The 12,301-nt window shown below is 33.2% G+C and overlaps 1 protein-coding gene across 1 annotated transcript in view; it reads right to left on the bottom strand.

The window, feature by feature from the left end:
* The window catches only part of LOC134534717 (lysosomal acid glucosylceramidase-like), a 28,068-nt gene that overhangs the window by 2,922 nt on the left and 12,845 nt on the right, over positions 1 to 12,301 (bottom strand). The window contains exons 4-9 of the mRNA XM_063373202.1: positions 10,062 to 10,215; positions 7,472 to 7,632; positions 6,990 to 7,227; positions 6,327 to 6,471; positions 2,735 to 2,805; positions 526 to 806 (exon numbers count right to left, since the gene is read on the bottom strand). Coding sequence (XP_063229272.1) covers positions 526 to 806; positions 2,735 to 2,805; positions 6,327 to 6,471; positions 6,990 to 7,227; positions 7,472 to 7,632; positions 10,062 to 10,215 — 1,050 coding nt within the window. The remainder of the gene's footprint in view (positions 1 to 525; positions 807 to 2,734; positions 2,806 to 6,326; positions 6,472 to 6,989; positions 7,228 to 7,471; positions 7,633 to 10,061; positions 10,216 to 12,301) is intronic.

Here is a 12,301-nt window from a genome sequence, read left to right as displayed (position 1 = left end):
CGGGGTGAGGAAGGCCGTGGACAGATTTTCAGAGGACTGCTCGAGGGAGTGTCTCGACTAGACAAGTAGGTGTTACCTCGGGGAATGGGCAGTGCTGACATGTTCATGATCACGATGACGATCTCCTGGTCCGGGGTGAGGAAGGCCATGGTCAGGACATCACAGACCGCTTGCAGGATTGTGTCGCGACCAGGCAGATAGGTGTTATTTCGGGATTGAAAAGGAGAGCATCAGTGCTGACCTGTTCATGAGCACGATGACGGTCTCCTGGTCCGGGGTGAGGAAGGCCATGGTCAGGACATCACAGACCGCTTGCAGGATTGTGTCGCGACCAGGCAGATAGGTGTTATTTCGGGATTGAAAAGGAGAGCATCAGTGCTGACCTGTTCATGAGCACGATGACGGTCTCCTGGTCCGGGGTGAGGAAGGCCATGGTCAGGACATCACAGACCGCTTGCAGGATTGTGTCGCGACCAGGCAGATAGGTGTTATTTCGGGATTGAAAAGGAGAGCATCAGTGCTGACCTGTTCATGAGCACGATGACGGTCTCCTGGTCCGGGGTGAGGAAGGCCGTGGACATGACGTCAGAAGACTGCTCGGAGGAGAGTCCAATGCGCACTGAGCCGGGCGGCACGAAGGACGAGAAGTGCGCCAGGAAGTAGAACATGGGCTGCTTGTAGAACTCGTCAGCCGTGGAGTTGACGATGACGGCTGAGTTGAAGGGGCAGCAGGTCCACGTGGGTCCTCCCTCCAGGTTCAGAGCCAGGCTCCAGTCCGTCCAGCCTACGCTCCAGTGGTTAATAGCCTAGTGCAACAGTCAATGCTTTTGAGATTTCCTACACTGAAGATTATCTCGTAATATTTTATCTTACCAAATATTCGTATGTCATTATGTCACTCCCACAATTAAAAGTTTTGTTTTCATAAGGCAATTAAATTTAATTGAAAATGTTAACTTAATGTTTGGTTTCACAATACGAACCAATTTATTATTAGAGTACCTAATATTAGACTACCTTACATGTTATGTTTTTGTTAGTTTTCAGTAATTTTTTTTTAAAGTTTACCTTTGAACATACAAAGAAATTTGAAATTTGATATGATTAAGTCTTTGACAAATTAAAAACCTGAGATAATTGATAAAAATAAAAAAATGGTCATCCCAAACTCGTTAATTGTAACCAAAATAGGTTTATGGCTGTCTGTATGAGGTTACTTTTTTTTGGTACTTTCCTCGTAAAATACATAATTCTTCTCTAGTAAATTTAATATTTATTTTTAAATATGCAAATATATTAAATAAATCTCTCACATTTCATATCTTAATAACTGTGTTAGCTATCTCTTTCAGTTCCTAAGCATTTACAGTGTTGCATGTTCGGCTCATAACATGTACTGAATGTTGAGTGCTTTAAACTCACTATAAACATAAAGAAAGTCTCAAGAAATGTTTTACTTTATGTATAAATATTTTTCGTATTTCATTTGATTCGCTGTTTATGTACGTAGTCACATAATTACAGTGAACTGAATACCTTAAAAATAATATAATAAACCTTATTTACACACAGTAAAATAATAAAAATAATAAAATAATCTACCATATTTAAACTTAAAGTTATTTCCGTTTGTCCAAAATATTTATTAATATTACTAACTGAATTTTTTAGTCATGCTATGCAAGAAATAAATTAAATATAAAAAAATTAAAAATCATTTCGAATAATTGGTAAAATAAGATTTAATATCATATTTATTTCAGAAAAAACTTAATAAACTCATATTGTGCAGTCGTTAATAATCCTCTAGTTAATACAGTGGGGTTTTTGTACTCGTATTTACTATCGCCGTTTTTAATACTTGTTATTGTTCTAGAAATATTTATTGTCACTATGGCTCTGTGGTGCGAAGTAAAATAAAATGTTTCGATCAAATGGCTGTAGCTGCCTGAAAGACTTTTGAATTTATTTTAAAAATTCACCAGCCGTCCAACATACATTCAACAAATGCTTCTTCGCGTGTTAACTATTTTGTATCGCTTATAACTAAACAAGATATGCCTTTTCGTATTAGTGTCCGGTACTATAGTAAATCTAAAGGAATAAAAATGAATTACTTAAAAGGTATATACGTACATAAATGCTTAGCATGTGTCCTTAGAATAATAATTCACTACTGACTAATATTTTTCCAACAAGTAAAAACAACAGAAACAAAGCAAAGGTCAGCCATTGTCGAAGAGAAATAAATTAACTGGAAAGTGACTGTCGTGAAGGAATCTGCTGCATTTTCCTGTGCTCTCTTTATTGTGCAGTCACAGTTAAACTTATGAAAATATAATTTATACCTTTGCAATTTTCCAGTGAATACATTGTCAATCAAAATTAATTAAAAGTGTTTACAATTGTTGACGCACTTATAATTATAAGCATGTTTCTAACAGTGTTTTAAATCATTTAATTATTTTAGCATCAAACACTCTATTTAGAACATTAGAAAATTATTTCAATAGCATGTCAGATCTTAATACGTTTATAGAAAGTTATGAAAATGTATCGATATTCGCCCTTACCTAATTATAGAAATTGGCTCAACGAAAGGAATGCACGGACAAAATATATCATACCAACTAGTTAGCAGTAAAAGAGAAAAAAAGCAAATAGTTATTAACGCAAGGAAAACACATTCTTCTTGTTCTTAAAAATAAAAATTGGCTGCTGTCACGTAACTCACCTGAATAATGCTCGTTCCATATAGTTCTCCGCTTTCCCAGTTGCCTAGATAGCTTGCATTTATCTTATGAACTGCAACATAAAGCAAACTTCGTAGCATATATTAGCAGATTGATTTTCCTTATTTAACAAACTAAAAATTTACACTGTTTATAAATAAAGATTTGAATATATTTGTATACAGTTGTTCAAATCCTTGCAATATTTTATAGTCTCATTGATTACCGAACTAGCTCTATATATCTCAAGAACCAAGGTCAATAATACGAGGATACCTCCAAATAACACGCAATATGTATCTCAAAAAGATTTTTAAGAATAGAACTCCTGAAAAATAATGCAATTTTAACTTAAGTAAATTTATTACTATTAATTGAATTGGTGATCTGAGCTAAAAAAACATAACTTTACATTTTGCATTACTTGTGCACTAATCAACCAACACTATATGGGTTTCATTGACATAAAGCTTAACATTTCATTAAAATATATATCTTAACTTTCAGTTAGCGTTAGATGGATCATGAAGTCCGATATCTTGGTTTCCGGTGGTCTTACTTCAATCTTACCCTAACCTTGAATTCTGACTGTTATATATGATACCTCAATTGTAATATGATACCTCCAAGGAAATTTGAGATCCTGAGCTCTTTTTTACCTGAAAACTAAAACTAAAAATATTTAATTATTAAATGTGCTAAACAATATATCACACACACACATATATATATATATATATATAAAAGTTATTTTTCGAGTCATTGATTTCAGATTCTCTGGTTAGAACCCACCTAAGTAATTAAAAAAACTTAATTTATAATTAAAAAAATAATCTATTAAAAAACTTTGTAAAAATATAACTTGTCACTGACATTGGAGTCTCCAGTTCTAAACCACAAAGACCAATTTAAAGTCTATAGAAATTATAAAAAATATACAGTCTTTTATTTTAAGCCGCACTTATCACAGACTTCGAAGATACTTGGTTCAAATCTCGGTGGATGAACTTATGAAACGATGCAACACCACATAATCCAACCACCACATAAGTGGGAGTCAATAATTATTTTTATCGGAATTTTTACATGACAAACAATGCAAAACTGCAATGGCGTATGTCCAAAAAAACTGCATTAAATCAAAATTCTCTATTGCTTGAATTATTTTAAAAACGAATACATCCAGTTTATAGCCAGACGCATCCAGTAGGTGGTCAAACACACCTAGTCAGTAGCCAAGAAGTATTTTTCGTTAATACTTGGCGAAAATATAAACAGTTCATGTACAATATCATACTGTACCATGGTGTATTATTTGTGGATATGTGACCAACATTTTAAATCCGTTCTTTCAATGTCAGGCGTATAGATCAGTCGTCACCGCGGTAAATCATGTCCTGAGTAGAGACTTATCGATGCTTATTCGTCATCAAAAATAAAGCACATAATAAAAAGAAAACACATACATGAATAAGGAAGCACGTTTAAAACAGGAAGCACATTCGACCAAAAGGGGTCACAAAAAGGAGCACATTTGAAAGCACATTCCAAAAATGGTAGCATATTTTACGAAAAGTACACAAGTTTATGCAAAAATTTAACTAGGTAAGATACAATCTCATAGCAGAGATATGATCTCGCCACAGGGATATGAACTAGTTAGAAGGATACGAACTCATTAGTAGTATACGATAACACTGGCTTGACTACGTACATTTAACAAAAGGATGTAAATTTTCACATTCAACTATCTACTATCGTCAATTTAAGGTAGGCTACATGGCCTCCAACTGATTTGCTGTATTTTGCTCCAAATGTCTTTCGCTCCTAAAGTTATTGGCTCCAAAAAACATCGACTCCGAAAGTCTTTGGCTCCAACATTGTTTAGTTCCAAAATCATTGACTCCTAAAGTCATCGGTTCCAAAAGTCTTTGTCTCCAACAATGTTTGGCTCAAAATAATACTGGCTCAAAAGGTCATAGGTTCCAAAAGTATTCGGTTACAACATTATTTGGCTCCAACAGTCTTTGGCTCCAAAATCATTGGCTCCAACAGTCTTTGGCTCCGAAATTCATTACCTCCAAAAGTAATCGTCTCCAGCTGTTTTATACCTATCTTCTTCAGCAAAATTTAGCTACAAGTCAACTTGGATACGAAGCTACAAGATTAAAAGACGTAGTCTTGTATTCCTGTAGCCTCGCAGACTCGTAGCCTTTGTTGCAATTTAGCCTCTCTAGCCTTGCAGTCTTGTAGTCTCATGGACTTGTAACTTCATATTCAAGAGGCCTGTAGCCCTACAATCTCGTAGCCTGTTGCCATGTAGCCTCGTAGTCCCATAGCTTGGTAGCCTCGTAATCTCGTAGCTAGTTGGAGCCGTAACGAAAATTGCAACGATGGCATCCGAGATCAAGGTGGAGGACAAAGCTCCCCTTCAGAGGCTTATTGGAGGCTTGTTCACAGAGAATTTGAGCCTCAAAGAGGACATTAAGAACTGTTATATTTTTTGTGGAAATAAAATGGGAAATTTTTTCTCAAGACGGGAATTTTTCCCTTGAAGTAGGGAAATTTCTAGTTATTATGAGGAATTTTGAGTAATTTTCGAGGAATATTAAAGGTCAAGGTCATCCATGATGGCAACCGTGACGTCACAATCCAAGATGCCGGTTATCGGCACAGCACCTCTCCCTGAACCCTGCGCCAGCTCCGGCATATATATGCTTCTGAACACGATTAAGATTTACCATTACTTTATTTTATGTATAATTTTAGAATTTATTTGTTCAAATTTAGAATTTATTTGTTCAAACTTATGGCAGTTTTCTTACACACACACACACACACACACACATATATATTAAAACCTTTGAGTTGACTATGATTTTGGAATCTATGGTGTATGAAACGTAAAACTATATAAAATTTTTACGGGAGTCACACCATGGCAACAGCTACAACAGGTAATCTTTCTTTGAACTCTGCCTAAAAATATAATGATATAACTAATATCCACCATTCTAACCATTTTGCGAAAGCCAAATCCTACTTAACTTTTCAGTAACATGGTGCACGCAACGCAATGCAAAATAAAAAAATTAAATAAATTTCTTTATCGGAAAGTCTGTTGGTGCGCAATTGTTATCATTATGACATCAATTTTGATTACATATCTAAACCTCGTGAGCTGCGAATAAACAAGGGTAGTGGTAACACTATTACCTGAACATCAGTGAATCATTCGACATTTAAAGCAGAGCATCGCAAACTAAACAGACCAAAAACAAGTATTTGGACGAGATAAGTTCCAAATAAAAACTACTTTGAGCAACACTTTTGTTTATATTTTCCAAATTTGCTCCAAAATGTTTTGGACAAAGCAAGTAAACTTGTTTTAAAAGTTTAAATATTGAGTAACAGACAGTTTTAAAATGTTTACAATACATTAATAATATGAAATGTCATTCCATTGTCTTAAGTAAGTAACATTTTTGTAAAATAGGTCCAGACCATAACCTTTGAAGTTAAAATACTTCTCAAAGTTGTTTGCTGTCTTACGAGAATGACGGAAGCAGTACAAATTTATACGTTTGTACTTACGGTCACAGGCTTCAGTGTACAAAATGAATTTGTCTGGAAACTCTTCGTGAGTCTGAGTTAGAAGCGATGGACTATCATAGGAATCTGTATAGTAGTGGACACCGATTCCAGCCACGTAATCTCGAGCCGTCTTGTTAGCGAACACCTGAGAAAAGAAATCCGTATTAAATTAAACATTAATTTCCTCTTCACTCTATTTTGTTTTCACAGAAAGGAACAACTATATATCATATAAACTTCAACACTCTTCATTGTAGGACAAAAATTAAAAGATAACCGAATCATAATATAATTGTTGTAAACTGTAATGGTAGAAAGCTTGCGACATCGCTTGGAAAATTAAGGACATACTCTTGACCAATTTTTGAAATGAGCATTAATTGCAGGTGCATGACCTCCAAGCTGAATAATTTTAGACCAGAAAGATCAGGGATTTGTGCTGAAATCGTCATGGTGATAGGCATAACTCTAAGATCAAACCATCTTAAAGATTTATCATAACAGACGAAATTAAAGGGATAGACGTCTGAAAAGTCCTCCCCAGACTGTGGTTGAACCAAAAAAAAATTGTTTTTATTTTCTGTAGTGGATATACATACATCACACAAACTGATCGCCCAAAATCAAATTTCACACGAGGCAAATATTCGTCAGTGTCCTCACCGTCTCGGCCCACTTAGGGAGGTATCGCCGATTGTCGTCCAGTATCATCAGCTTGAGGTAGTCGTAGCCTGCCTTGTGCAGGGTCGGACCCAGATGCTGCGCTATCCAGTCCCTCTGCTGCTCCGCTTTCCAGCCCATGGTTATGATCTGAGATGGAATGATGTCACCTTGAGTAGGCTCGTTCTGAGCTGTTAGTCCCCAGTAAGTTATATTCTCCTTGGCGTATGCATCGAAGTACCTTGTAATCATAAATACATTAATAAAAATATAAGCATTTACATATTATAATTCATCTCTACCTTCTCAGGATAGTAAAACTTTTAGATTAAACTCCTCTTTAATTCCTCATTTGAATATTTGTGTTAATATTCAGGCCTATTCTAGTGAAGAATTTTATTTGATTAACGCTTTGATTGTATTTGATTCCTATCACGATATATGTTAAAGCTAAAATTACTGTCGTACTTAATTGCAATACTTACTTAACGTGGTAGTTGGCCCATAGCTGGTAGTTCTCTGGCAACAGGTGACTAGTCCCATAAACAGTGCCATTTTTCTTCATCCAATATGGCGCCGACCAGGCTTCTGTGAAAAGTTTTATTCCACGCTTGTTCAGTTGTTGCGCACGCTTGATAAGTGGTATCTGCAAGAAAAGATTGTCACATTTCTAAAATAAATGCGCTTTGTGAAATCTTGTGGTTATCTAATATGCACAAGCCTTCACTGTGCGATTATTAGATTATTATGATTAATGTTTAAATTTTCCTTTAGTTTTCTAACAACACAGCAAAAGAAAATATATATTTTTTTGTTATGAAGTCATTCATTAAACTGCCAGAAACGTCAAAATTAAATATGCGAAATTTGTAAGCTGAAGTTACAGGAATATCTAGTTGAATATAATACGTTTTTATGCATATCTCCGGGAACAGTCATGTACTTGAAAATAATTAATTGCAAAAATAATGATTATATGTTTACCATTGTCTTTAAAGTTACATAACCTAGTAAAATATAAAAGTATATCAAGAAACTTTCTTTGGATTCTAGACAAAACATTTTATTGGCTAATTGTGTATTTTAGCAAGTGATAAACGGATTATTGTAAAAAATTGAACTTTTGATCGGGTAAAACCAAATCTTTGGCAATTGCATGGTTTCAAGAAGGCTTTAAAACTTTAATTTAGAAAATAAAGCTCTCGTGACGAAAATAATAGCAACTCACGGCTTTTGCTAAGGGTTTGTATGTAGAGTATATGTAAACATTCAAAATATATAATTTTATACAGGATAATTTCATGGATTAATTTGCAATATTTCTGCTTTTGTTTTTGGCTCACACTTAATCTGAAGAACTATGGCCCAATGTGAACCCTAAAAACAGTAAGTATATAATCACACGTTAACCAGTTGAGACGTCTCAAAAATTCAGCTACAATAAACAGGTGAAGTTTTCCTAAAAATGCACACAATTGTTAAAATCTTGTTACACTAATTTTACATGTGTTGTACAGTTTTTTTTAATAGGTTAAAGAACGATTTGTTAAAAAACAACTAAGTAGGATTACCGTAGACCTACCAAGTTTTGAAAAATATTTGTCGTGTGGCAGGGTTTGGTATGTTTAAATGCAGTAATTGAGATAAAACTATTTTCAACAACTCATTAGCCTTTATCTATTAAAACATTCTGTATGAAGTTCAGAGTACATAATTAGAACCTAATAATAATAGTTATAAATAATAATACAGTTCTTCGCCTTTCAGACAATAATTTTCCATAGCTATTGCATGTAAGGGTTATGATTTTAATAAATTTTATTTTCATAAATCAAATACTTACTTTTTGTATCACAGTCTGTATTATTTAGTCAATTAACATTCTAATAAGTTTAATTACAATCTTAAAACAAAATAATGTTACTGAACAAATATGCATACGAATTTTACTACATTAAAATGAATATTATCTTTGAAAGATTTGTGCAATGGGAGTACATGACTTGATGTAAGCTTTTGGACATACGCCATTGCTAAGCACATGTATGTCTGTAGAAGAAAACTACAAAAAACCAAAAGACAAAAACCACAAATTAAGCAAAAAATTGCCGTTGTCAACAGGATATATACACCACATAATTCCATAACAGGAATATGGTTAAAAAACAAACAAAAACAAATAAAAATGGACTAAGAGAACAAAAAGAAACAACCTACAAATGATGAATTGAACCTCAAAAAAAGTTAGCACAACAGTTAAAAACACAACAAAACGAAAAGACGAAACAAACACAATAGTTTTCCAAAACAGAAACAAGTGACGTTTCGGGAACTGCTATCTGCTCCCGTCCTTAGGCAGAGACGCACACTGTACGAAGACACAGGTGCGACTGCAGTCGTACCATGTACGTCTCTGCCTGAGGACGGGAGCAGATAGCAGTTCCCGAAACGTCGCTTGTTTATGTTTTGGAAAAATATTGTTTTTTTTTTTTTTTTTTTTCGTCTTTTCGTTTTGTTGTGTTTTTGTCTCGTTTCAACTGTTGTGCTGGCTTGTTGCTGTTTTGGAAAACTGTTTTGTTTGTTTCGTCTTTTCGTTTTGTTGTGTTTTTAACTGTTGTACTTAATTTTTTGGGGGTTTAATTCATCATTTGTATTTTTTTTGTTCTCTTAGTCCATTTTTCTTTGTTTTTCTTTGTTTGTTGACCATATTCCTGTTATGGAATATTATGTGGTGTATATATCCTGTTGACAACAGCAATTTTTGCTTAATTTGTGTTTTTTGTCTTTTGGTTTTTTGTAATTTTCTTCAACAGACATACATGTGCTTAGCAATGGCGTATGTCCAAAAGCTTACATCAAGTCATTAAAATGAATGATTCTTTTTCTAGTGTAAATTTTTTAATTTCAAAAATATGAATTTTTGTCATCTATAGTTTTTTCCATAGATAATGAGTGTGACAGTTCTTGGGGTGTTCTCTGATTGTTTTGCTCGAAATGTAAACATATCCTTAGCTAAATCAGGTCATTAAACTAGTGTGTTACAGTGTGTTTAACTTTATTTTGTCGTTTATATACCTTATATTTTAAATCCTCGTCACCCAAAGCGAAGTGCTCCAGAGCTGTGTCATTAACTACGTCATCAAAGGTGTAGTATTTAGCTGAGAAATCAGTTGCGCCCATAGGATTTCTCAAAATTGTATACTGTGACCCGCCTTCGCCAAAATAACTCCTGAAATACACAAAAATGACATACATATCATTCATATAAGAAGTACATACCCTTTAGAATTATAAAACTATTAACAGAAAACAATTTTCTGAAAATTCCTCTGGAAACCAGTTGCCAAGAAATAGTTTGCAATACTACAAGATTGATATTGTAACTTTGTACAACATGTATGCTTATGTTTGCAAATATGGAATAAGTTTTTGAGATAATACTGAGTATTTCTTACAAAATTTGTGCATAATTATATATTTTAGTTGATTTTTCATTCAAGCATAAAATTTTCAATCCATGAAAAAAATATATAATATTAGCCAATTTTAATTTATTTTGATTAATTATGCTTATTAATGTGGGAAGTTAAAACTGGGGAAGCTATTCAAAGAACGGTTTCACAATTACTTTAACGATTGGAGGTACTGGGACAACACAAAGCATAAATGTCAGAATCCGAACCTATTATTATTGCGAACAATATTGTTTAGTGATACAGTTGTTTTAAATTAAAATAAAAATAAATTTACTAATATCTGTAATTTTACATGAATATTTCTGTTCCATAAAAAATAATTCAGTGTTGCTTTGCATCGGAGAGTCTTTAAATGTGATGTGAAGGCAATGGCAACCCACAGTGACCAATCACAGATAGGCTACGAATGGCCCTACATTAATACTCTGCCAGAACACCAAGCCTTCGGTTGTTAATCGCGCTTGAAGGATAGCTACAAGACATGCCAAACCGTCCCACTTACAACTAACCTGGCCACAACCAGGAAGGCAAGAAGTAGTAGGTGATACTGGCCATACATGACTACGATCTAATGTTATCAATTAAACAAATATATATATATATATATTCCAAAGTATAAACGTCTTTTAAATATTGTCACAGCCCCAATATCGTGTTTCATATTCTACTTATCACACTAATTTTGTGTATTCTTAACGAGACGAAAAAGAGCCAAATACTGCAACTAAAAGTTATGTTACTATATGTTTTACGTCAACAATTCTTTAAGATATCTGGAAAATTTTCCATCTGAACTTGGAGGGCCCGTTAAAATTTTAAATCCATCATTAGATTTTTGATAATGTTCGGTTAATAAAATTTGGTTTGAACTTTAATTAAAATTTAGTAACCGTAAAATTATTCTTTGGAATTTTTTTACTAACTAACTAATCATTCTACATTATAGCAATTATTTTTTAAATAAAATAAAATTGTGAAATCTAGAAAATCTGAATTACAGTTGAAGTAATGTAATGTTTTTAGAGTTTTTTTTTATAATAATGGAGTTTGTAAAGTGTTGTATGTTTGGACAAACCAATAGCTATGTAGTAAAAAAAATATATTGCAATAAAACAATGACTTGATTTAAAAAAAATCGTAATAGTAATGAAAGATACGTAAACGAATAGCAGTTCTGAGATAAAATTTTTGTATCGCCTTTATTTTACTTTTTGTTAAATTTGTTAACAAGGCGTCAAAAGCTATTAAAAATTAGCTTTTAAATATTTATTTCTGCCAAGAAGCAACTTATACCAGAACTTTAGACCAAAATATTATTATATTAAATGATTTCATGATCTTAAACTTTTTGTGGGACATGTAGTTAAAGTGTGCATTCAAAGTGCAGTATGTAAATGATACCCAATCAATGAAATTCTGTGTCATTTCACAAGAATAAACTCAAAATAACTTTGAAGGTTTGATTAACAGTTTTAATGACTCCTTAAATTATATGATCTAATTATTTTTTTAAAATTTAAGGTTTCATTCTTAGTTTGTGTTTTATTTAAGGACGTAGGTACTGAATGGTCTCTCTGGTTGTAATAGCAGGTGTCTTGGTTTTGTATATGTACAAGCTAGGTAGTTGTAGTTAGGTTAGCTCTCAAAAATTAGTTTCCAATAGTATTGCATTTTAAATATTAGAATTAAACTTGTAAGACATATTTAAAACAAATAAGGTTCAAATTAAAAGTAAATATTTTTGAAGAGTTTTTGAATTCCAAAATTAAATAGTATGTTTGGCCTACAACTGATCATTTCCTTTTATAAGTGATGTCTTTGATTTTCTGTAGTGAGTGT

This window comes from Bacillus rossius, chromosome 8 (assembly GCF_032445375.1).
Source record: "Bacillus rossius redtenbacheri isolate Brsri chromosome 8, Brsri_v3, whole genome shotgun sequence".
NCBI classification, from domain to species: Eukaryota; Metazoa; Arthropoda; class Insecta; order Phasmatodea; family Bacillidae; genus Bacillus; species Bacillus rossius.
Note: the sequence above shows the minus strand (reverse complement) of the source record. Positions and strands in the feature narration are given on the sequence as shown.